The sequence below is a fragment of the Canis lupus genome, chromosome 8 (assembly GCF_048164855.1).
Source record: "Canis lupus baileyi chromosome 8, mCanLup2.hap1, whole genome shotgun sequence".
NCBI lineage: Eukaryota > Metazoa > Chordata > Mammalia > Carnivora > Canidae > Canis > Canis lupus.
The window spans coordinates 64,416,610-64,442,990 of record NC_132845.1 but is presented as its reverse complement, the minus strand read 5'-3'; the positions used below and the strand labels follow the sequence as shown (position 1 = coordinate 64,442,990).

General features: G+C 55.2%; 1 protein-coding gene and 1 long non-coding RNA gene across 19 annotated transcripts in view; one reads left to right on the top strand and one right to left on the bottom strand.

Moving 5' to 3' along the window:
* SDK1 (sidekick cell adhesion molecule 1) overlaps positions 1 to 26,381 on the bottom strand; it is an 895,654-nt gene that overhangs the window by 68,153 nt on the left and 801,120 nt on the right. For all 18 annotated transcript variants that reach the window (XM_072836835.1, XM_072836824.1, XM_072836827.1 and 15 more), the window contains 4 exons: positions 21,231 to 21,425; positions 18,071 to 18,272; positions 10,288 to 10,391; positions 7,783 to 7,853 (listed from right to left, as the gene is read on the bottom strand). In XM_072836835.1, coding sequence (XP_072692936.1) covers positions 7,783 to 7,853; positions 10,288 to 10,391; positions 18,071 to 18,272; positions 21,231 to 21,425 — 572 coding nt within the window. The remainder of the gene's footprint in view (positions 1 to 7,782; positions 7,854 to 10,287; positions 10,392 to 18,070; positions 18,273 to 21,230; positions 21,426 to 26,381) is intronic.
* Positions 6,265 to 18,874, top strand: LOC140638830 (uncharacterized). Its single transcript, XR_012035778.1, has 3 exons — positions 6,265 to 9,886; positions 10,948 to 11,074; positions 13,924 to 18,874. It is a non-coding gene; the product is annotated as an uncharacterized lncRNA (long non-coding RNA).

Genomic DNA, 26,381 nt, shown 5'->3' with positions numbered 1-26,381 from the left:
TCCCATGTGCAGCCCGAATATTTGTATGAGCCCCGGGCTAAGGCAGGGCATTATGGCCCAGGTCGCAGATGGGTGAGGAAGCTGCCCTTGCCTGGTGAACCCAGAACTCAAGGGGAACTATGCATATGGGCTGGTTCTGCATCATCCACTGGCTGGCCCCACACTGTGTCTGATGGCTACCCAGGCTCGTGGCAGCCCACTTACTACTCTGCACACCAGGTCACCCCCACTCTGCCATGACTCAGACCTAAGCGGGAACCCCTGTGGCCCCTCCCATGTCGGCTGGCATACACAGGGCCTAGGGTAGGGTAGGGTAAGTGCTCATTCGATGTTTAGATACCCTGTGGAACATGAACAGTGGTAAGACAGGCCCTGAGGCTCAGAATTTAACCCACGATGGGATGCTCATCCCGCTCACCGGGATGCCCAGCCCACATTCTCCCTCTTGTCAATTTCTGTTGATTAATGAGTTTGGGGAAGGCTGCAGCCACCATAGTGCCAGTCAGGGGTCAGGGTGTCTGGGACCCCTTTCTCCCCTGGGATACTCAGCAAATAAGGACAAGAACCATCAAGGCTGTGACCAGACAGATGAGCAAAGTGCATGCCTGGCACCCTGGTGCCAGCAGGGTCATGAAGCTTGTCCAGAGACAGAGATGCACACTGAATTTCCTGAGACTCCTATCCTGTGGTCTCTAGGGTGCCCCCAGCGCCTTAGTAAACTCTGTCCTGGTCCCACAGTAGAGGCCACAGCTTTGTTGCAGAAAACCCCCCTTGTTGTGGGTTGAACTGTGTCCCCTATAAAAATAATGTTGGTGTCCTAACCCCCAGTACCCTTGGATGCCACCTTATATGGAAACAGGGTCTCTGGAAGTGATGCAGTTAGGAGGTCACAATGTAGTAGGGAGGGCCCTAATCAAATGGCTGGTTTCTTTTTTGGAGGGAAATTTGGTTTTATTTATCAAAGTTTTCAATGCACTTGCAATTACACACTTCTAGAAATCTACCCGCCATAGATGTTTGCATATATGCAATCCTGAGCAAATACATGCTTAGGCTGCCAATCCCTCAGTAAGCCCCAAAAGAAAGTCTCTCTGGGTCTTTTCAATGACACCCCAAAACAACAGGACTACCTTCAAGCTTGGAGGTCACTAATGGCAAAGCTGTTTGCAAATGTATTGGCAAACTTTGGACAGATGAACATGAACAAGGTATTTTAATAGCTAATTCAGACAGGGAGTCCAAGTTTCTACCAACTTTGATGAAGTTCCACATTATCAGTTGCTATAGATGAAGACAAAGCATATTTTGAGAAGCAACTTAGTATCCAGCAATCATTTGACAAATACTGAGGCAATAAGAACACCCAAAGGTCCTTCTAAGAGGAGGGAAGTTTGGACACACCCACAGGGAGAGCTTCACGTGAGCATGGAAGCAGAGGCTGCAGCGATGCATTGAGATGTTGTGACTTATCAGAAGAATATCTAGGTAGTCGCTCAGATGAGCAAGATATTTTTCTATACACGTCTTTGGTCCAGAGTGGCAAAGGTGTCTCTTGTCATGTTAATGAGTGACATTTAGATGTCACCTAAGGATATGGGCTGGCCTCCAGGAGAACCAACCTTGTGATCAGAAGGTCCCACCCTGACTTCTGGGGAGGGGAGAGGTGCTGGAGGTTCATTCGATGGCCAATGACCAATACTTTAATCAGTCATGCCTGTGTAATGAGCCCCCACAAAACCCTGGAGGACGGGATCCGAAGAACTTCCGTGTCGGTGAAAACATGGAGATGCAGGGAGAGGGGCACACCTGGAAACCCCCCATACCTTGTCCTGTGCATCTCGTCCATCTGGCTGTTCCTGTTCATTATGAGCTATATCCTTTCATAATGAACCTGATCTCATCAATAAGATGTTTCTCTGATTCTGTGAGCTGCTGTGACATATTGGTCAAGCCCAGGGAGGGGGCCGTAGGAATTTCTGATTTACAGCCAGTTGGTCAGAAGCACAGGTGACAACAATACTCATGATTGGCGTCTGAAGTGGGGGGGCAGCCTTGGGGACCAAGCCTTTAGCCCGTGGGATCTGGTGCCTTCTCCAGGTAGAGAAAGGAGGTGAGAACTGGTGGTGAAGCCTAGTCTGGGGAGTAAGTGACAGGCTGGGGTTCTCTTATGCATTTTACTATTTTATTAAATTTCCCCCTTTCTACCAACTTTGATGAAACCTTAGTGTTTGAGAGGCCTGGCGTATGACTGTGAGGGTGTACCCTTGCGTCCCTCGTATCCGGGGTGTGCCCCCACCCACAGACTGTAGTATGCCAGACCCTCCCTTACACGGGCTGTTGGTGACAGGGTTTGTGTTCAAACTACTCCCTGCAGCACTCACAGAGCTGCCCTCAGAACAGCTTTTAGGTCCCTCAAACCCTGCTTTGAACACTGGTTCTAAGGAGGTAGGGGCCCTTCAGCATTATTGCTGATTGGTGCCAGATATGGTGTCAGTGGGTGTGCCTCCCGCAGACGTGGATCATGCGGGGACTGTGTGCATACACAACGTGCATACACGCTCGTCTCTTCATAAGAAGACAGGGTGGTCGAGGCAATTGGCCACCTCAGCTCTAAGCCTGGTTTTCTGACTGGCCACAGTGGAGAATGAAAATCCTAATCCCACAAGGCATCCTTAAAACATGGCTATTACAGCATTGCAATAGCTTATTTAACCCCCTTCTTCAAGAAATACGGTGCATGGAAAAGTTGGAAAAAATTGATGTGTAAGAATTGGTTTCTCTTCGTCCTATCATTTAAATTTTACAGAAAGGGTATGGGAAGTGACCTCCCGCCAGGAGGGCAGAGTGACATGCTCCTCAGATCCCAGTGCCTCTGTCCCTTGGGATGGTGGCTCGGTGCCCGGATGTGGCCGTGGGGAACCGGGAGAGCTTGGAGCCCTGGTGTTTCCCAGCAGCAAGGATGGGTAACCAGGCAGAAGAGCCCCTGCTGGTATGTGTCTGCTCACACCACATGCACCATGGGAGCTCAGGGGGTACCATACGTGGATGTCTCCTGTCCACATCCAGCCTTCCTGGGTACGCTGGGAGTCTCGGGCCATCCTGGCTGAGCACCCCCAGGCACTGTGCTCGAGTGGAGCAAGGAGGCAATGGCAGGGGTTTGGGCAGCAATGATGAGACACACTGCAGTTCCTTCCCTGGGACCTGAGCTGACCTGAATCCATGAGATGAAGAGGCCAGTGGGCAGAGGACCCTTGAGCGGCTGGGTCTATTTAAGTACCAGCACAGCAATGTCACCACTGGGTCACCTCCGCAGCCTCCCTCACAGTATAGTCGGACCCCCCGTAGGAAGGCTGTGAAGCCCCAGGGCCTGACTCTGTAGAGGCAGAGGCCTGAGATTTGATGGCTTGAGGGTAATTCGCTCTTCACACAGAGAGAAGCTGAGGTTTAACTCACCACAATTAACAAGCAGGAAGTTGGGAGTTTGGTCACTGGGGACCAAACGGGTTTCTGCAAATAGGCAGCAGACACTCCATATACATTCTGGGGCCAGCGGGTACAGGGGAAGGGCCAAGGCCACGGATCCTGGGCTCATGAAAGTTTCTAGCCAAAGAGGAGAGATTGATTTCGAGGTGCAAGCAGAAGAGGCTCCACAGAGATTCTGGGACCTGCCTGCATGGGACTCAGAATTGGGCTTAACCACACTTTCCATTCCTAGAATTTGGAGTAAGCCCATCTGTCCTTTGTGAAAGACTCTGGATGTCCTGGGAGGTGTCTGTAGGGCAGCTCCATGTGCCACACAGAGAGTTCTAGAAGCCATGGGCCATGTTTAGGCTCTGGATTCAAGTTCTGGCTCCTTGCAGTGTGGGATTCAGCTGGTGGCTCACCCTCCCAGGCTCAGCTCTGTAACCATGGTGAGTGGAAATCTGGCCAGATTGTCTCTAGAGCCTCCTGTGACTAAACAGAAAGTTCTCTTCAAGCCACAGACCTGTTATCCAAGCCCTTGGCCCTGGCCATACTGTGCCTGATTCCACGCTGTTTCTGATTCCACGCTGACCAAAGGCAAGGCCATGTCTGTGTTTTTTTGTTTCTATTTCCCTGCAGCATCTGTGAGAGGCTTTGGTCACGGCAGATGCTCACTCAGTGCTTGTGGGAGTGAGCTGGATTTGCTGATGTCCAAGATCACCCGATTTACAGTGACTTTCATCCTGGACTGGCCATCTGCCCAGAGATGCTTGAGTGCAGGAGGCCCTAGAAAATCTGGCTCCAACATGCCTCCCTTTGATGCCTGGTGCTGAGTCTCAGGGGCTGTCACACCTCTGGGACTTTGTGACAGCTCTGGGTGATCCCCAGATGCCTGTCTCTGCCTTTTACCTGGGATATGTGTGTGGGAGCATTCATCCTACAAAACCCAGTCAAAAGTCCCTCCCAGCTCCCCTGGCCAGGGCTAATTGCTCCCCCTCCACTGTCTTCCCATCAATGCATCATAGGGCTCAACGCCGGAAACAGAAGTTCTGTAAGGCCTGGAGTCTGTCTTGTCCACCTTTGGGTGCTCGGCACCCTACACATGAGCTGGTCTTCTGTGCATGATGGAGTCTATGTGAGAGAAGGTAAAAACCCTAAATACGTCCTGAAGAGGCCATGCTGCCTACTCCCTTCTGTCCAGGCAGCGGTCACGCTCTTCTTAGTAAGGCTTCTATTACAGCATCGAGTCCACCCTCTGCTAAGTCCAACAATGTGCATGATATGATTTATTGCTAAGATTTTTTTTTTTTTTTTGCTAAAAAAAAAAATGGCCTCAAAATCCACTTAGGGAAGTCTACAGCCACACAAGGGGGACTGCACTTGCATGACAGGCTATATGAGCCACTGGAAGTTTCAGAGCAACCAGCTGAAGTGTTGTGACCAATTCAGAAATGCTGATGTCTATTATGAGCTACATTCAGTGTGAACACAATACTGCCACTGTCTAGAACACACGCTCAAATCCTTAGATTTCAAATAGCACTGGACCTTGTGAAAGGCAGAGATTGATTATCCTACCAGGAAAAATCAAACCTGACAGTTTCTATGGAGGAGACATTTAAGTGGGTCAGCAGCCTTGAAATTACAGACGGTGTTTGCATTTTTAAACAAATTACTGGGAAAAAAGGGGGTTTACAGGTGAAACATTTAATTTGGAATGCAAATCTATATTTAAACATAGTGTCTTTGTTCTATTCACTCTGATTTAGTAAATTACTCATAATTTTAATTATACTTCAATTGCCTGGCAGTTGACAGGCATTTATTTGTACAATACATCATATTGACCACCTCCTGCTCTAGGCTTCTTGCAATTAGTTTGTTCTACTGGGCTCCGAACAGGGACAGCTGATGGACACACATGCCAAGTTTCTTGGGTACAGCTACCCGCCACTCACAGAGCTGTCCAACCGAAACCACGGGGCTCGGAGCTCTGCATGCTTGGGGAGGGGGTGGATAGGATGGCGGGGGCCTGCAGCCACTGTGTGGAAGTGATGGTCCGTCCCAAGCCTCTGTGCTGCCTTTATAGAAAAGGAGCTTACCTAGTTACTGGCAAGTCAAAGGCCGTGTCTATAAAGAAAATGCTAATTTTGTGGTAGAATTTAGCACTTTTCTACTTGCCAGTAGAAAAGACCAATCTTTGGTTGATTGAGTTAGTGGAAAGTGGGAAACAGAAGCTCTTGGGACCTTGAATTTCCATTTGGAATGTTTCTCACCGGCCCTATTGGGAGTCCGGAGTGTGAAGACCTAATGGGCCTTGCTTCAGACTTTGGAGGTCACCTTTGACCTGTTTTTACAGAGGAAGAAGAGGGAGCCAGAGAGGCCTGTTGGGGCTACAGTCACCCATTGGCAAACTGGGGCCTTTAGACCTAGAACCAGGCCCTTTGTCACTTAACTGGGGCCCCGAGATAAGCTCAGGGGACACGGCTTTTCAGAGGCAGGGATGGCAGCTAGTGCCCATCCTGTCCCCACACTCTGATGAGGCTGGAAACTACAGAACACCAGGTAGCAAATTTCCATGTTCATTGGGAGACATTTGAAACTGTCTCTTGATCACCTTCAAGGGTTCCCTCCGAGATGCATCACTTGGCAGTAGAGTGAAGAAGGGGCCCACAGCCACTCCAGCAATATCCAAAGATTATGTGTGTTTCACGGAGCCCAGCTCTGTCCCTCGTGGAGCAGCTGTGTTAGGTTCTGTTCAGTTGAACTGCATGGAACTTCCACCTGCGCTCCTCACTCCTGGTCAAACTGCACATGAGTGGAACTAATATCTACTGATGCCACTGAGTTGCCACATAGGGAGAGGCAGCGGGAACCTTCAGTAGTTAGGAGCCACCACCTGAGAGTTCAGGAAGCCTCCTCATGGCTGGCGTAGGCTCTCCAACCCTGGTCTTCCTGCCCTGACTTCCTACCTGTTAGCAGCCCCAGGCAGCCAGGGGGTGCTCCTGACTTGGCACTGCTCTCCCCTTTGCTCCTTGCTGGGCACCAACTCTCACTTGGAGGGGTCTCTAGCATGCTCTGTCTCAGCCAACAAGGCCCGTGGAAGACAGGCTCCCTGAGGGCGCCCATAGGCCCACCCATGCTGTTTGGCCCCTCCCTTTCCAAGGGAAGTCCTGCCAGCCCTCCCCTCTTGCCAGCCTCTGTTTCCAGCAAAGCACGGCCTCTGCCTCTCCAAGGCCATGTCCAGACCACAGTTTGCACTTGGTTCCAGCATCACCTGGGCCCCTACGTCTCCTGACCCTCAAACTGTCCCCTCTCTCCTGCTTGGTCTCTGTGTGATGCTGGCACTCTCCTAGACAATCTCATTAACCTGGAGGGAGAAGCCCAGCCGCACAGACCCCTCTGTGGACTGCCAGCCTGCCGTGGTCACTCCTAGGCAGACCTCACCTCACTGTGGCCATGAACACAGACCATGGCACCTGCTCCCACTTCCCTACCCCATGGTCCCCCAGCTCTAGGTGCTGTGCTCCCCCTCCCCAGATGGCCACCCCATTCTGGCCTCAGGAACTCCCCTTCTTGGCCAGAGCTCCCACGACATTCTCATCACTGCCCTTGGCCCTGCCTGTTGGTGTGCCGTGCCTATCTAACCTGGCTCCAGCCTGGCTCCTGAACCCGACACCCCCACCTGGCTGAGCCCCCTCCCACAGACGCGATGAGCACCCTCTGGGCTTGCCCTGGGACAGGGCAGTTCTCCCCTGTTATTTTTGTCTTCAATGCACACTGCTGTTGGCAAAAGTACCCAAATCAGAAATAAGGCAAACAGAGGGTAGAGTATCCTTTCGACATCATATCCTAGTGCTATTCACGGCCCACCAAGATTACTTGCTGGTCTAGGATAATGTGCCTTGATTTGACTGTTCACTGAGGATTAACACCTGGGACGTAGGGAGGACACACGTAACTCCATGGGCATTTTGTCTGGTTGTGAATGATTCCTGTAGAGAAGATAACTCCACCAGCTGTGGTTTCCCAGCCCTGCAGGACACCACCCAGGTTTTGCCTGTGCTGTGGAAGCCTCGCTGGGCCACCCTTTCCCAGAAGCCTGGATGCTCTGCACCAGCCCTGCTGTCCTGCTGGCCCTCCCTGGTGGGCTGTGCTCAAGCTCCTTCCCATGGTGTGGGGCCCCCTCCCTGTGGGTCTGTGGGCCACACTGTTTCCTCTGACTTGCCACCAACCCTCCGACGGTGGGGGTCAGCCCGTGGTCAGGTTCCAGCCTCCGACGCTGGTTTAGGGAACACCCTGCCCTTCCCGGGCCCTTACCCGCCACTGGATCAGGACAGAGGAGGTGGTGTGCGGCGTCACAGAGATGAAGCTTGGAGGCTCTCCCGGAACTGGAACCCGAAAAAGAAGAAAGCGAGGATTAGCTGGGTCTGCTTGTACTTGCCCGCTGTTCTGGAGCCAGCTCTCTTTCTGTTCTGGCAAGGAGGCAGGGCCCAGGCCTGGCAGGGGAGGGGGACTCGGGAGGCCAGCACCAACATCCCCGCCTCCCTCCCTCCTTCTCCCTTCCATGAATGCCCTTGTCCACCTGCAGAGCCTATGCCCACCTGGGTGGAAGGGACCTGATCCTGGGGAAGGTGACAACATAATGCCCTGCCTTCACCCCCTTCAAACCCGACTGCACCCCCTGGCAGACCCACACAGAGACACACAAAGGTGCTTGGCTCTCCTCCCTGGGGACCCTGCCTAGGGAGCCCCCTGCTGTCGCATAGCTTCTCAGCGGCCCACATCCCTCTCTCCAGGAGAGGCATCATGTTTTTGAGGCACGTAGTTCAGAGAGGCTCTGAGCAGGACAAAGGATCAAGCCAGGCCAGAGTGCTCTGGCTTCATACTCTGGACGTGACTGCCATGGAGGGAAGCTGACTGCTGGGGGTTGGGGGACGCTTGCTGAGCTTGGGCATCGGTGGCGGCTCTACTCTGCTCTCTGGAGGGATAAGGTCAGTTTGGCTCTGCCCGCGGATATACCCTGCAGGCTGGAAACTGCAATCCTGCAGCCATCCGTGCATCTCGTCCAGTGGACCTCTCTGACACCCCCTCCCTACCACTGCTCCCACTGAACCTGTGTGGTCCTGGCTCAGCATACTGGCTTGGCCTTTCTGTGGCTGCCTGCTGTAAGGTCCTGACACTCCAATAGTCAGTGGGTGCAGAGACCAAAGCTGCTCTCCCACGCCCTCCGCACTCGACTACCTGAAACTTGGTCTCTCGGGCACCCGCACTGTGAGTCTCTTCTGCACCTGCCAGGGCACCTGGCCTCTGGGAGACACCTGCATCAGCCGCACCTCCAGCCCTCCATCCTGCCTTTTGGGGAGCCTCTACCTAATGCACCCTGGCCTCCCACTCGTCTGTCTGAAGTCCACAGAGTATCACGCAGGATGACAATTATGGGGAGGGGTCTCAATATTCCAACCACCATGATAGGAAAATGTTTATCAGCAGACCATCCATCCATTGAAAGCCCTCCATCCTGTCCCCCCAGCCCAGAGCTCCCGGAGCCCTGCAGTCTGCCAGTCTCATTGAATCTGTGATTCTGGAGACAATACAGTGCAGACACAATGCAGTCAACTGCAAAGAGAAATTGCAAATCTCAGAAGAGGGAGATAACAGCATAGGTTCATCAAAAGAAATGATTTAAATATCAAAGGATTAAGACAGGGCTTTGGGAGCCTGGAGTGGTCCTTGGATGTTTTTTTCAAAACAGGCCAGTTCTGAGGGGGCTCTGTAAGGGCAAAGGGAGTCTGTGGTGTCCTGCTCACTGGCTTGCCATTTCCTCAGTGACTCGCCAACAAAATTAGCTTGTTGTGTTTGCTTCTTTCTTCTAAGAATTAGCGCTTACTTCCAAATAGAACCTCAGCTGTGTTAAATGTAAGATTAAAATATGAGCCACAAAGACAACCATGGTTTCTCGAGGGGCCTGTCCAAGCGGCAGGTGCCCTGGCTGTGCAGCAGAGGAATCTCTGCTCGAGGCCAAGAAGCTGCTGGAAGGGCTTCCGCATCCTCATCGGCTGGTTCCTCGCTCACCTGAGGCCTCATGTTGTTAAGGCCATGCTCCCAGGCTATAAAAGAGGAAGATGGAAACTTGGGGAATTGGTACTCAGTGCTGTCGGGTGGTGAGGGCTGAGGCTCACAGCCTGGAATCCAAGCCCCGGCATCTGTTAAGCAAGAGCAATCCTCCTGCCCTAAAAGTTGGGCCTACCACTGGGCGTGTTGGATGCCGCTGGCTCCTGGTGCTAGGGCCTGGCAGGATCAGCACCCAAATTCACCAGGGATCTTCAGGCCTGCTCCTCTGAGGTGGGAGACAGTGGGTAAAAACCACCTGGAGCTTTCAGGGGACCTCACCTCCATCACTTACCTGTGCTTCTGTCAAATGGTAAAGCTGCAGAGTGGTTTGTGAATAAGGAAAAATGGGGAAACCTCTCAAAACCCAGCTACCCTTACACATTTATTTTTAATGACCCTATAAATTATTCAATTTCTAGGATGCTAATGGATCGTAGGGGATTGGAAGCCAATCAAAGAAACCTCCATTCCATTTGGGAAGCCCTTGAAGTTGGCTTCACAGCCACAGGCTGTAACGGGGTGCCCCGAGCTGTCTGCTGCTAATTGAATTCTATGCTCGCCAGCCATTGCCTGATCCCCCTTGGGTGACCCCTTCCTGGCTTGGGATGAAAGCGGGGCCTCTCTCCTTGGGAGCCCAAGTCTCCGGGTCCCAAGGCGGCAGCTGGGAAGGGGCCAGTATCCGCACACCCGCTTGGGTCCCAGCTGGCTCACCATCCTGCAGCGTGGTGACTGCGTCCGTCTCGGCACTGAAGTCACTGTCCCCAATATCATTGGTGGCTTTCAGGCGCAGCTTGTAGGAAGTGAAGGGCCTCAGCCTGAAACACAGAGGAGCCATGAGTGCCTGAGCCCTTTCCCTCTGTCCCGCCCCAAGCTCCAGCCACAGTGAGCGGGCAGCCGGGAGGAGGTGTGCTCAGGGCCCCTCAACCAGCGCTGCCCAGGGGGGCCCTCAGCAGCCAGCACTGTCTTCTGAGCGGGCCCCCGGGGACAGCAGGGTTTCCAGACGGAGGGCAGCGTGGAACTTCCCAGCCCGGGGTGGCGGCTGTACTTCGGGCTCCTCCTGTAATTAGAGCCCCTCCTGCAAGGCAAATCACCGCTCTCTGAGGGACGTGAGAATTTCTCAGGAGGAGCTAATTACTGCAGCCCTCAGGGATTCAGGGCGTGAAACGAGGGCGCCTAACCACTTCCTCGCTCACCCACAAGCACTCCTTTGTGGAGGTCCGCACCGGCCGGCCGCCTGGCTCCAAGGCCTGCCCCCCTGCCCCGCGTCCCCACCATTTGCCAGGCGGGACACGGCGCCAAGCCCTGGCCAGGCAGTGCCCAGTTAGGCGCCCAGCAGCTCTTGGGGGAGACTCATTGTGATTCCTATTGCAGGGATGAGAAAACAGAGGCTTGGTCGCATGAAGTCCCTTGCCCTCTGCCAGAGGACCAGCCATGGCTTGGCCAGGATGGGAAGAGGATCTTGCCCTGAGGCCGTCCCTCCACTGTACCCAAGACCGAGGTAATGTCAACTGTCCATGGGGGGAAATGCGCCCACTTGCCTGCTGACGGGGACTTAAGGGGCAGTAATGCTCCGGGCGCACCACCACTTAGGCCCACCTCCCTCCCTCCCTCCCTCCCTCCAGCCACTGTCCTGTGCTGAACTCTGTACCACACAGACTCTGGACAAACTTCTAAGCAGATGACGCTCCCGTCCTCCTCGGGTCCCTGGCTGGCCTGCCCCTGGCTGTCCTTGCCATTACTTCTGAGAGAGCAGATGAGGAGACCTCCCGCCCTTGCCCCGCTGGCAGCAGCTCTGTTTCGGGCCAGGCCCAGCCCCTGTGTCCATCTCCCAGACCAGGAAAGCAGGAGCGGTCTGCACTCCGCCTCCCCGTCCCTCAGGTCCACACTGCCGGCTTCCTCAGCTACAGTAGATAAAGGCCTTGCCGCCTCTAAGCAGGTCCCCTGTCCTCCCTTCCAGACCAATCTGTAATCTCATGGGTTTCAACCCCGGAGGCTCTGAGGAGCCCTTTAGGAGACCAGGGGGTCCCCAACTCCCCTGCATGAGCCAAGAGCAGCCCACTTCCATTTGGTTTGCAAGTGGATCTGGGTAATACTTTGCCAGGAGGAAAGATTCTACATTTTTAAGCAATGATAATAACCATCTTTGGACGTATCTTCCTCTAATTCTGTTTCTGTACACCCTCCTGCTTAAGACAGGATTACGGGATTCTCTGTCGGCCAGCATCTCAAAGGATGCTCTTCCCTCAAGCCCTCTGCCCCGCCAGCTTGCCCAGCTGTGGCTGGTCTGCGACCGCAGGCCTGTCTCCTGGCCTCTCTGTGCCCCCACCGCCCAGCTAGAGAGAAGCAGTGCCGGGCGACCTTGCTTTGGCCCTGGCTGTCCTGGGTGCTTCCAAAGTTCCACCCTTAAGAATGATCTTTATACCCAGTTTCCAGGGGAGATATCCTTTATTAAGACAAATAACTTTCCATCTGTTCCTGGCTTCCTAGGAGCTACTTTATCTAATTCTGGTGACAACCACATGGTTTTCTTCTTTGGTTCCTGCCTCACCCACCAGAGGCCCCACATTTGCATTAGTTTCTTCTCCTCGGATTAGAAGGCAGTGCAGGGCGGTTGCCAGGAGCGTGCACTCCGGAGCCAAACTGCCTACACACTAACCCCCACATAACCTCGGTGGGTCGGTGTGCCACAGGCTCCTCACCTGGGCTGACTGGAGCGCCGACGTTGCATTTAGGAGAAGCACTAGGAAGAAGCTCTGGCACCCACTGCGTAATCACTGAATCCTGCCTGTCCTCCTCATCAGGACCCTCTGACAGTAGCTCGAGTGGCTCCAGGAAGAGCCTGTCCCTGCACGCCATCCTCTAGGCCTGTCCAATCCTTCACCAACCCCACCTTGACAATTGTCTGCGTTTCCCACAGAGACAGGGACAGAGGTGGCCTCATTTATTGCTTTGTGTGACCCTTGTCCTTGTATTTAGTGCTCACGTTCATTTAGCATATGACATTCAGGACATGTGTCAGCCCTGTCACTGATCCTTCGTGTTTAGTACCTCACTGTTGTCGAAAGCTCTCGGAGTCTGAGGCTGGTGCTGAGCCCTCCTTTCCCACCTGGGGCACAGAGCAGGGGTGCAGCACATGCCTGTCAGGTGGCTGGAAGAGTCAGCCTGGTCTGAGGTCAAGGGGAGAGTACCAGAGAGCAGGAAGCAGGTTCCCAGCGTTGGGCCTGTTTCCTGGGCTTGTGCCATTCACAGAACCATTGGCCTTCTGGGGAGCCGCAGGGCATACCAGGGGCTCAGGTGCAGGGGCTTACCCTCGCCTCTGGGTAAGAAGCCTGCCAGGTGCCCTAAAAACAGGCCCAGAGAGACTCAGCAGCTGTGAAGGGAGCCCGATGAGAAGTGACAACAGCTTGCATGCCCTGCAAGCTCATCCTGCCCCTCCTCCTCATCCCTGCATAGCTGGGCCTTCGGACCACTGGTCTACTACCCCCCCACCCGTGCTCCTGTCATGCTCCCCCCTGGAGCAGAGCAGCACTTCAGGGCTGATGACCCCTGAGGAAAGGCACAAATCATCCTGGACGCCCTCCCTCAACACCCTTCAACACCTGTAAGCTCCCTATTCACTTGCTCAGGCCTACCTCAGGGTCAGCCCAACCAGAATTCAGAGTCTGGTCCTGCCACCCCCCAGCCTGGGCCAGTCAGTGACCTTCTCTGAGGATCCCAGAGCTGCTGTGACAGTCACATGACATGACCTTCTTATGGAGCATGGTGGATCTAGGCACACAGTGAGCAATTCCTAAGCATCATCTCTTCTTTCTCACGTTCCCAAAGGCTTTCCCCTGTCCCCTGCCCGTGGCAACCTCACTGTCCCCAGACACACCTGCCACGTGCAGACTCCCTTGGCCTCTTTGCACCTAGCATCCCTTGCCTGCCAATTTTCTGCCTTCTGAACTTGGACACCGGCTGGATTTAGGTAAACATTTGAAGTAACACCTTTATCTAAATTCTAGCCATCCCAAACTGAGGAAATGAACAGATTTGGGTGGCATGGCACCTCACTGTCCAAGCTCGCAGGAAGGAAGCACAATTAGAAAGCAAGCTCGTGCTTGACCTGTGTGCCATCGCTACCCTCTTGCCTGTGTTTAGCTCCATGGCCAAAGTACTTGGCTGGGGGTGGTGTGGATGCGGCTTCCAGTCCCTGTGCCTCCCATGGAGCCAGAGGCAGAGTCTCATAAACAGAAGGAGCTGCCTAGATTCATTCGCCTGGTTTGGTTATAATAATAAAGCAGGAGTCCAGATCATTTTGGAAGCTACCTACCACTGCCTTTATGTATTGATTTATTCACCTTTAAGGTACTGAAAAGATCTATTAAGAACTCAAGATTTGCATCACAAAGAGCAATGAATATAGAACCATGCATAATATCCTTGGCCAAATTTACCTGCTTTTCACATGACTTCATTTTTAAAGATGACACAGAAGAAGAAAAGAAAGAACTGGCCGTCTCCCAATGGAGACGGGGCCAGCATCCTGGCTTGAATGGAATCCCTCTTGTTCCACATGTAATCCCCTTCTGCCCCCGTGGTTGCGTTCATAGTGTCCCCCGGGGATGCTCAGAGGAACAGCAGGACCTGCTATCAGTGGGTACAGGACCATCGCCTGAGCTCACACTGCCGTTGTTGCCATCCTAGTGACACCCAGAATGTCCATGTGGCTCTGGGCTCACGGGCCACCTCCTTCTCAACTGTACTGCATTCCCACTAGGAACGGATGCTGCCCTGCTGTCCCTCAACCCGGCGCCTCCCCTCCTGTCCCCACACCCACTAGATGTGGGGACAGCCGCTCGATGCAGATTGTTAAACTTTTTGCTTTGAACTTTTGTTTAAACTTTCATGCTTTCTGGTCATTAGCAGACTTCATGAAACTGGCAAAAGTAAATCGTGAAAAAAAAAAAACACATAGAGAAAAAGAAGGAGAGAGCAGCTCTGCGGCTATGGGAATGGGAAGGAGGTCATGTCGTGGCAATGTGCAAAGCTCTGCTTTCCTGGAACGTGATGTGTTCCTGCTGGCGGCCAGAGGGGGCCCTGGAGGGGCCCCACCACAGCTTCTCCCACACCAAATCAAACGTCTGCCGGGAGCATGGGCCCCTCCTTTCCAATGTGAAGTCCCCTGCACTCCATTGGTCTGTTTGCTTTTAGGAGGCCCCAGGATAGAAAAGGCCACTGGATTTTGTTTTTCTCCTTTCTTTCAGATGGTTACACAAAGGAGTGATGCTATTTTTTTTAATCCCTAAGCACATTCTGATGAAGCTACGCACCCAGTGCAACGGAGTGTGGTTTATGAAGCCATCTGGTCACTCTTGGCCATGCCACCCGACCCTCAGGGCCTCCTGGGGGAACTCAGGGCTCTGGAGGGGGTGGTGCAAGGGGCTGAGAGCTGGGTCTCCCAGGTTGTGTGGCTGTCATTCAGAGGGGGAGTGGGATGCTGGTAGGATCTGAGCGGGCAGAGTGGGACTACTTGGGATTGCCTTCTGAGATGGCAGCTGGGTCACTGCCATCAGTAATGGAGGCAAACCTTGGGCTCACAGAGCTGAGAGGACCAACAGGGTCACCCCTCCATCTCTGTCTTCCACAGAAGAGGGAATGAGGCTTCACAAGCTAACATGGACTTTCCGCGGCCCCACGGCCACTGATGGGCAGACAGGTGGTGAGGGCTTGCTGCCTAGGTGACAGCAACCGATTCTTCACCAGCCACAGTGTGTAAGTTAGCTGGGTGGTCTGTGGCTGTGAGGCTTTGGGCTATGGGCCAAGCAAATGTCCCCAGAGCTGGGGACCCTGAGGGCCTCTGGCTGCCACCTGGGGGAGCACGCTCAGGACTACACCTCTACCTCCTCGTGTGCAAGGTCTGTGTGTCTGCAGGCCTGCTGCCGACAACGTATAGGGCAGCACGCAGAAACTGCTTAAGAGGAGAGGCTGTCTAGCATTGGGGTGGCAGCGGTAATGATAGTGACAATCACAGTAACCACGGTGGGAAGAGCCCGTGGGAGCTTTAATGCCCTGAGTTCCCAGACCAGGTCACAGAGGTGAGCATCCAGTCCTCTTCTCCTCCGGTGAAGAGTGAAATAAAAGATGTAACTGTAACCAGTTTTCTAAAGGTCAACTCCCTCACCACCACACACATCTGAGCTACTGTGGCCCCTTCTAGTGGGGAGCCAGACGGTGCCTCCAGCCCTGCTGGAAAGAGTACCTGTGCTTGGGACCTTTCGCCCTCCACTCAGAGGAGCCGTGATGGAGGGGGTCACTGTGCACCGAGCAGATTTGGGCCCCGAGCAGCTGGAGCTGTAAGCTGATGAGCTGCCTTCCTTCTTGGACTGTCACCCTCTCTGAAGGCACAACCTGGGCATTAGGTCCGGGAGCCGCGATGGAGATGCTGGGAGATCCAAGCGATCTGCTTGGGGCTGCCCCACCCGCGGATGTGCTATGAAGGTGAACGCTGGACACGTAGCCGTGCCTCCCGGGTGGGCAGTGTAGGGGGGCCGCCACGTCCTGGGCCTGGTGCCACCAGGCACCACACGGCCTCCAAATGGTGCCACAACCCCGAAGGTGAGTGCCAAGGAGCTGCCTAAGACCACCACATGGCAGGTGGCTGGAAACCAACCTGAGCCTGGATAGTCTCCCTTCCCATGATGCCCCAGTGTGACAACCCACCTGTGCATCACGCGTCACCTCAGTCACATGCTTACGCGGAGCTCCTTTTCTCTATAAACCTTGCTGTTGCCGTGTGTCAGACGCAGTGACAGAGCCATGCATCAGCCAGCCCTCACCCCTCCCTCACAGCCTGAACTGTGCCCAGGGTGGGAGTGGGGATGCCTGAGGATGCAGGCTGCTGCAGGAGCCCCCTGACCCCCGCCGCCCCAGCTGCTCCACAACCCCCCTTCTGCTCAGGTTCAGCAGAGTGCAGAAGCAGAGCCTTGCAAAGGAGGAGGGTCAGGAGATGCTGGGGCTGCAGTGAGTGTGACCCTTCTGACCCTCAGCTCTCCTCTGCAGAATGGGGATGATGATGTCCCCCACTGGGCCATCATGCAGGGTCAATGAGAAACGTGTGTGAGATTTCCCAGCACGGTGCCCAGGTTGGGGGGCAATGAGTATGTGTTCTGTCTGAAAGGTGAGAGGAACGCTGGCAGCCTGAGAAATGGGGTCTTGGCCTCCTCCACCCTCCCCATGGGAGCTACTGGCCAGGGTCCTGGAACCCTCGGAGCCAGTGGGACTCACTCCTCAGTGGCCCCCTCACAGCCTGATGTGAGCTTCATGGAAAGTGACCCATGTCAGGGCCAGAGAAGGAGGACAGGGAAGACGCCCTGCCAGCTTCATGGACAGGCCTGCCCACCGTTCAGACCCAGGGGGCTTCTGCAGGTGCTGTGAACCTGCACAGCCCGGGCCCCCCAGGGAGGGATGCAGGGCCTGAGGTCACTTCTGAGAACTCTCACCTAGATGGTTATTTAGCCCTTGTCCCCCAGCATAGAGGAGGTGCCTGGTCTCCCATTGTAGAGGGGGGTACCCTCATCCCCCAGCATTGAGGGTGGTGTCCTAGTCTCTAACTATAGTGGAGGTTGCTATAGACTCCCACCATAGAGGGGGTGCCCTGGTCCCTCACTGTAGAGGGGGTGCCCTTGTCCCCCAGCATAGAGGGGTTGCCCTGGTCTCCCACTGTAGAGGGGGTGGCCTCGTCCCCCAGCATAAACGGCAGTGCCCTGATCTCTAACTATAGAGGGGGTGCTCTGGTGTCCCACTGTAGATGTGGTGTCCTCATCCCTCACTGTAAAGGAGGTTGTCTTCTTCCCTCACCGTAGAGGGGGTGCCCTCATCCCTCACTGCAGAGGGGGGTGCCCTAGTCTCCTACCATACAAGGGGGTGCCCTTGTCCTTCACTGTAGAGCGGGGTGGGGAATGAGAAGGGGCCTAAATAAGACCGTGGGTGCCAAGAGCTCAGCTGTGGTGGTCAGCATCACTCCCCTCTGCCTTTGCCTGGTGGCTCACTCAGTAACTGGATAAATGCTGGGTTCTCATGGTGCAGTGGGGATGCCCCTCCCATGTCCCTGATCGGCCATCATAGTGGATGACAGCAGGAGGGGGAATTATCTGCCTTGTTGACTAAAAGAGAGAGCACAAGAGAAGGTGCAACCCTCTCAGCCCGTGACACCCCTTCCCCACACCTCCCCTCCTCCACATCCGCCTCTTAGGGGATAGGGTGATGGAGCCTACATGTCCAGGCTCACTGTCCCTGTCATCTGTGCCTCATCCATCCCTGGGACCCGGAGTGTGCAAGCCGCCTGTCCAGGGCATGCCTGGAAGGACAGACCCGGGGGAGGGGCCTGAGCAGGCTCCAGGATGTGGCAATCCTGGTCCCTGGCACTAGAGAGACGTGAGCGGTCAGCCTTCCCAGTCCTGGGCAGGAGCGGCAGGGCCCATTCCCCGGGGCACGTCCGCCTGGCTCTGGGTACCTTTCGACAGCGCAGGCTGTGGCCTCGTGGCTGATGGACGAGGAGTAGGTCTGCCACTCTCCGCGGGGCAGCTCTCGCACCTGCACCGTGAAGTAGCGAATGGGGGAGGCCCCGTCGCTGCCCGGGACCCACTGGAGCCGGAGGCTGCGCGCAGTCACTTCTGCCTGGGGCACCAGGAGCTCCCGGGGGGGTGCCGGTCGCTCTGCAACCAGAAGAGAACAGACCAGGGACAGGTGAGGGGCTGCTGCTCCACATGAGATCCAGCATGGGGACTGCCAGCTGCACACGAGCTCAGACCATACGGAGACGATGCCCGGGCACCTGCAGCTCTCTCACTGCTCACCCTGGACCCACCCAGCTTGGATTGGACTGGACGCTCTGGCTTGCTCCCCGAGTGCTGCTCTTGCAGAGACAGACAGACAGACAAGAGGGTGAGCCCACACATGCTCCTGGACGGCCACACGTCCCTGCGGGCGTCACTGAGGACACCTGGGCTCTCCTGCGGACTTTCCCTCTGATCACAGGCTCAGCGCATCTGTCAGACTGACTTCCTCTCCCCAGAAGCCAACTGGAGCCTGAACAACCACAGTGTCCTGCTCAGCTCCTCCAGGGGCTGTCGCCACTGCTCTGTGCCTACAGCGCTGGTGACTGGGAGCGCAGGAGTCTGGGACCAGGCCCCTGAGCATGGATCGTTACTGTGGTGCGTCTCCTCACCCCATCGATTTCAAGAGGGAAACTCCACAGAGGGAGGAATAATTGTTTAATTGTTTATCATGAAGATTATCGATCCTGTTGAAAATGTGTGGTGGGTAATAAAGCAGCAACTGGTTGCCAGCCTGCAGTGAGGGGCGGGAGGAGCTTTTCCACCTTCTGTGGTCGGCGCTCCTCTGGGAACACATGCTTGGGCTGCCCTGTCCCTCCTCGGCCCGTGTGACAGACAGCCCTGCGGCCCCTTGCCAGCTGCGAGGACCACGCTCCTGGGCATCGTGGCAATTGGGGAAGTCCTGCTGGGGGTGGTCTGCAAGCCCTGGCCCAAATCCCCTAAACTCTATGGGCCCAAGGCAGGTGGAACAGGTGGTCAGGGCGTGGGCTGGGTGTGGGCATGTGTCCCCTAGCCCCAGCAGCAGCAGCCCTGCTGTGGACCAGGGTGCCTCTTGGAGGGCACTTGTTGTTAATGCTTCCACTTGGATTTAAGTCACATCAAATCTTTAGCAAACCTGTGTCTTGTCCCAGTGCCTCAGAAAGTGCTAGATTTCCCTATGGGCTTCATCACCATTGAGGAAGAAGGCAAGAGTCTTTGGGAGAGGCACTCAGGGCCCTAGCTGCTCCCTCAGCCCTGGCTGCTGACCCCGACCACGTCCCGGACAAGGAGGAGCCCGAGGACCCTGGCCACCACTGCAGGAGGGGGTAGTCCCGGCACCAGTGTCCTCTGTCCAGGGCCCCTGTGCTGGGACCATGGGCCAGACAGCATTGTGTGTTGATGGTCAGGGGCCCGAGTATGCATGGCTGTCTCCCCATCTGCTTCACGCTTTGGCATCTCTGGTGACTCCAAGCCTTCCATCCTCCAGTTAACAACAGAGGTAACGGTAGCCAACGGAAGAAGGGCTACGCGTTTGGTGCCGCTGGGCAGCTCCGGGGTGGGCATTGTCCTCCTCCGCCACCTGGGGCTCAGAGGTTTGGGGTTTGGGGACTCACAGCAGGCTGAAGGGTTTGGCCTTCCCCTGGAAGGCATGGAGTCCTTGGAAGATTCGAAGCCACAGATAGGTGATGACAGTGTCCCCCCCGTTGGCCATCAGGAGGGTCAGCCATGTGCCTGGGCCAAGCAGCCCATTCCTGGGCAGCCAGACATTCCACCCAGTGTAGCCACCGAGCTGGACCTCAGCAGGCTTTTGCACCTTGTAGGGCATCAGTTTCCCCACCCATTTGACCTGCTTGTGTGGGAATTAGACAGAGAAGTGGGCTGCAATGCCTGGAAGGTACCAGAATGTGGTGAGGGCTCAGTGCACGCCAGCCTCCTTTGCCTTCTACCTTTTGTAGATTTTGGATTGGCCTTTCAGATTGTTATTCAGGCACCCTGGGGTCAGCTCATGTGTCCCTTAGATAGACTGCTCTAGATCTTGTCATAAAGTGATGATGCAGGCAGCAGTGATACTGGCTCCTACTCTGAGCATGGACATCGCACCAGCTCTGGGCTGGAGGTCTGATGGTCATGCTGGCCCTCGGAGGCCCTGCGCTGACCCAAGTGCTTGCTAAGAGGTCACCAGGTGGTCGTCAGGGCAGAGAAGGGAAGGGCCTTGCCTAGGGTCACACAGCTCCAGAGCCTGGTGCTTGGGGACTCCTAGATGGGAGGTAGGGTAGGTCATCTCTCTGAACATACCCATGTGTGCAAGCGCCTTCCTGTCCTACTCTTTCCTGAGACTGCTGGGGTTGGCCCTGACCTCAGAACCTGCAGTGGCAGCCAGAGCTGCTTGCGTACGAGGCCCCCAAGGCCCCCAAGGCCTTGTAGCAGTGGGCCTGGAGAGGGAGCCTGCCAAGACAGAGTGCAGAGCGAGGCTCCAGGGCATGTCAGGGGCTCACTGAAATGGGAACCCGCAGCAGATTTCTGCGGGAAGAAGTGGCCTGGGGGTCTATGGAGGGTGTCCTCATCACTGCCTCACAGCTGTGTCCTGGGCAAATGACCAATCTGTCCGGACTCCCCTTTCTCTTCCATAGAATTGGGCTCACAGCGCTTTCTTCCTCAGGCTTTGGTGAAGAGGTACCAAGCCAATGTACCTCGCCAGGGCTTGGAACAGAAGAGGCGTCCATGAGGACAGAACTCCCTAGGGCTGCTCAGTACAAACTATGTTTATTGAGGATCCGCTCAGCTGGGCACGTGGTTTTGAACATCAGAGATCAAGTGCCTGGCTTCAGGCAGCTGCCCTTAAGCACGGTGACTCGGAGCAACCCTGGGCCAGTCACACAACCTCTCTGAGCCGCGTCTCCATCTTTAAACCTGGGATGTTCTTGCCTGTCTGGTAGATGCTGGGTTGTGTAGACATGGTAATGTGCCCGGCTGCAGGTGTGGCCACCCAGGGCCTGACCCAGCAACCTCCAGGCTCCCACTCAGGCCCACTCTCCTCCCTGTAGCACCATGACAGCGGACTTAGGCCTGGGGTCTTACCTCTCTTCTCAGTGGTGATGACGGTGGCCTCCAGCGGCTCCCCCCAGCCCTGCCTCGTCTTGGCCGACAGCCTGAAGACGTACGCCGACTCCGGGGCCAGCTCGGTGGCCGTGAACTGCCTCACCGTGGCGCCCACCTCCACCGTGGTGAATGTGTTGGGGCTGCTGCTGGCCAGGCGGTAGGCGATCTGGTACCCTGCGGGGCGCAGGAGGGCCATGCATCAGCCACGTCCCCGGCCCCCAGCACAGATCCCACATCCCCGCCACCCCCACCATCACTCTGCTTTGTTTCTCCTACTTCCTTCCTTCTCAGCCAGCATCTGGGATGGACGGCAGAGCCGCGGTGACAGACGGAGCCTCTGAGCGCTGGGCCCCCAGGACCCTCCTTCTCCTTCATCTTTCCCGCCAACAAGGGGTGGGAACAGTTTCACCTTCCCCGTGGCTGCAGGAGCCCAGAGAACGTGATGGGAACTAGCCACGCTCCCGAGGGGCAGGCCCAGCGCTCCCTGCCATTTCTGTTCCTTCTCACCGCTCCCACCACCTGCCCTTCCCCTCCCAGGGCCAAGGGCAGTGCCTCCTCCTAGAATGTTCCCTCAAGTGTGCCCTTCTCACATGGTTACTTGCCCTTCCTCTGGGTCATCTTTCCCGTCTGCCCACGGGTCCCAGCCTTGGGAGCAGGAGCTGGTGCTGGGGTGGCTCGGTTTCCTGCTGCTGGCCCCTCTTGTGCACCCACCCCCCAGGAAGCCCCAGTGTGGTCCCCGAGCTGGGGGCTCCCCTGCAAACAGTCCCCCTCCCGCGAAGGAGGCAGCGGGGTGTGTGCAATCAGTTCAGGGGGGCTCCCACGGCTCCAAACGGCTCCGAACGGCTCCTGAAGTTCCTTGATTATCAAGGGATTATGGTTGATCAGACGTTATTAATGACTGAGCCTCCCAACCAGGCTGCGCCCGCATCTGAAGAGGCAGTGCCAACTGTCAGCCCCAGCCCGGGACCCAGCACGCACGGCCTCCTCGCGGGCGCAGACAGCTGTGCTCCTACGCTGATTAAAACCAGAACTGGCGGGGTGTGGTGGCATCCACAAACATCGATGACAGCCACCATGCTCAAGTTAAACAAAGACCTCCCGGGGCAGGGGGCGGGAGGGGCAGGCCGGCAGAGCGGAACTCTGTCCTCCACCGGCTCTGCCTTCGCTGGCCTCCTGGGGGTGGACAAGGCCTCAGTAATTCCACACTGCCCGCCTGCTTCTCCGGGTGAGACAGTCCTGCTCCTTTGTCTTCCTCCTTGAACCGTCTTCGGCTCCGTTGTGCCGAGCTACTGGCATCTTCCCAGCTGCTGCACTTTGTCATGTGTCCAGCCACATAGGGAGCCTGGCCAGCCATATGTGAGGCCACGCGATCAGGTGTGGAGTGCGCCCAGCATTAAACCCCTGACCACTGCTGGTCCCCATCATCAGTACACAGACTGGAGGTACAACACACCCTGCCCTGTCCACGGTGACGGCCATTCACAGGCCTGGTGTTTGTACGACTCTGAGCTTGGCCCCTGAGTGGCTGTTACAGATGCTACTCTGCCTCTCATGGCCTCTTCTCGCCGGGACAACCAGCTGTCTCCCGGCTACCAGGGGTGGTCCAGCTGGCCTCCAGCCTCTGGCCAGGGTGTCCTGCTAGACGCCTGTCCTTTTCCACTAAGTGACTGATGACCAGCAGCATAGAGAAGCCAGGTCATCCTTCTCTGTACTCTCCTCCCACCTTTCTTTCCCTTACCCAGTTGTAGGTGGGATGCCTGGGATTTGGGTGCTACAGGAACCTTGTCCTGAATCTTCTGAGACTCTAGGGGACCTGGCCTCCTGAGGGTGAGGGCACCATGGTCACTGCAGCCACCACATGGGGCTCTCCTGCTGACCTCCTGGCAGTCCTTACCCCTCTAAGCCCTCACCATGGCTGGGACAGGTAGCCTATGCATCCTTCCTTGGCCATGAAGCTCTACAGCTCAGAGAGGGTAGGTGGTCTGCCTGAGGTCACAAGGTAAGTAACCAGCAGAGCCGGGACAGGAGCCCCATGTCTGTCTCACTTTCTACTGAGTCATCCTCTTCGTGCAAGGAGAAAACATCCACCCCAATCTTCCAACAAAGGGAGAGTCCCCTTGCCAGATGCTGGATACTCGAGACCACACATCTCAAGTGCCTGCACCACACGAGCGTATTTCTGAGGGAGAACAGCCTTCTGTGATGTGATGAGCACATGCTTTGGAAGCGCACCTGCCTGGGCTGCGATCCAGGCTCCAGGAAGTCTCTGCTGTGTGACTGGACATGAGGCTGTATGAGGCTGTGTGAGGGGGCAGCAGGAGGGGCTTCGTGGGGATTGGGGTGCCGCCGGCCCGCCACGGGAGGGGAGGTTCACAGGGCCCCGGCACAGGCTGAGTGCTCATGCACACTCATGCACACTCACACACACTCACTCTGTAACGTGACTACAAAAAGGACCAGAGGTAGTTCTCCACCAGTCTCTGTGGCTGCAGGACTCAGGGTTCCCCTCCAGTCCCTCTGCCTGCTACTCTGGACATCCTCTGTGATGCAGCCTCCAGGGAATTTCATCCTTAGGGCCTCTGGTCCTCACCCAGCCTGTCTGACTGCTCTGGGACAGGGGGGTGAACACCAGGCAGCAGCAGCCTAGGGACGAGACCCAGAGAGACATGGAGCTTGACCCAGACAGCCCCTTAGGAGCTGGGGACAGGTACCTAGACGTGGGAGGGACACCCCAGCCCCACCAAGCCTGTCTCGTTTGCTGTGTGCTGCGCACTCTGCAGTGTCCTGAGGCTGGGACCGTGCTTCTAGGGCCCCCGTCTCTGGCCGGCTGCCTTCTGGCTGGAACGGGGTCTCTTGTCCTGGAATTAACATTCATCTTGGAGAACTCCTAGCTTTAAGCTGCCTTTTTTTTAATGAAGGCATTAAAATGTTATATTGCGATGTTTTGTCATTACTCTTTGAATTGTATTATACTCTCATGGCTCACAAATAACACAAGAGTGTAAGGAAGTAGTTTAAAGAGATCTCTTCCCTCCCAGGCCCAAGATTGCCAGATCCCCTCTGCTGGCTTAATGTGCATCTTTCTGGTGAGAATCAGACCATGCAGAGGTGCTAAGGCATCCATGAAGAGGCTCCATCCTTGTCTGAGCACACGGTGGCATAGCGTGCATCCTTGCCCTGTGCTGGGCTCTCCAGCAGTGTCTCTGGGACAGCGTTTGCTCTGTCAGATGTCTGGTCCTTCTCAAGTCTTATCATCTGCTTGTGGTTCTTCTAATATTCGTGCCTGAGCGTCATGACATACTGTCCCTGATGGTCATGATGTTGGCAAGGTACTCAATCCCTCATTCTTCCTACAGCCCCATGGACTCCTCCCTGGGCATGGAGGTGAGGTCAGTGTGTTTTCTCCTCTGGCTCGTCAGTCACACACTGTTGATTGGTTATAGTATTGCTTTTATTTCTCTTCTGGTCTGTACTTTTAACTCTTGAATACATTCCTAACTCTGTTATCTGAGCTATTAACTCTGAACTCATCTCTGACACTCACCTGCTGCTATGAAAGTTATGTAAATCAATCTTCTTAAAGCATCTCTGACCTCAGTATGTCCCCCTCAGGCTGTTACGAGTTGTGTTATTATTTTTATGTTATCAGGATTTGCAGTGGGACCATGGATGAATAGCGATGCCCCTTCAGCAAATTTAAAGCGGTGCACAGGATGGATCAGAGCTTGGGTGGAAGCCAGCCGCTGTCCCAAGGCAGTGCTGCCCCAGTGGGGTTGCCCTTCATACACAGAGGCTGAAGCAAGCCTCATATAGGACTGTGGTCTGCCAGGGCTCTTGGTGGCGACCCCTTCTTCCAGCTGAGTGCTTGGAGGAGGGTCAGTCTGTGCCCAGAACAAAAGCAACTAACCAATGTCATTAACACATGCATATTCCTACACTAGAGAAAGGAAATAAGGAGCTACTTTGCAAAGACAAACTGAACTTTGCAATCAAGGGCAGAGGCCACACTGGCAGACACAGATGTCACATATAAGAACACGAGCAAACATAATATTTTTAAAACCTCAAGAATGAGGTGTGACCCGGTGCCAGTGAGTTCAGCCACCTGAGTATCGTTCCTGGTGATGAAGAGATACCAACACCCCTCAAAGAAACAGAAATCAACTTTGTACTATAAGCAGGCTAATGTTCATACACCTGACCTCAGGGGCTTGGGCTTTGTCTGTGTACATGCTGGATTTCTGGTTTGGGAGAGCTGAACAGGTTTTGTCTTCATGGGGCAGGAACATGTGCCTATACATCTAAGAGAACGAGGAGAAGCAGAAACCACCTGCTCGCACACACTTTCTCAGCATCTGTAGTGGGCAGGAACCTGGCCATGCATGTGCTCGTCTTGGGGAGACTTCCCAGGTCTCCTGGAGCCCAAGACTGCTTGCACCTGTAGCCGGCAGGCTCTGACTCCGAACTCAACACCTAGAGTACTGGGAGGTCCTAAGCCAGGCTTCACTTCCAACCCCAATGTGATCTCAGCTTCTCATTTCTAGCCACCAAAGTAGAGTAGCTTAGGCTGCCCCCAGATATGCCATTTTTACATACTGATTATTTTGGATTAAACTTACTTAAGAAATGGCCAGTGCCAGAAGGACACTCAGAGCCTCCTCTGCCTCCACCCCCACCCCGGGGAAAAGGTGCCTTCGCTGATTTGGGAGGAAGAGAGGCAGCGTTACCAGCAGCCTCGGGCAGTTTAGGGCTGGGTGGCTCCATAAACCTTGGTAGCTCCCTATTTACCACCCTGAGCCCAAACCCCTTGTCTTATCAATTCTTCTCAAATTTACTGTTTCTTTGACTCAGAGGCATTAAAAACAGCCTGTTTTGGTCACTTTCAAGCTTCTTATCTTTGGGGCTCCTGTACATACAAAATTAAATTTGTTTTTCTCCTGTTCACCTGTCTTAAGTCTCAGACCAGCTGTAGAACCCAGAAGGGAAGAGGGAGAAGCTCTCACCCCTACACCACGAATAAAGAAAACAACTAGCCCCCACTCACTAGCACCTCTGCATTTCAGGCACAAGATATAGGTCCCATATTAGTGGCCCACTTTACTCCTGAGGGCCAGGCGGGAAGCCAGTGAG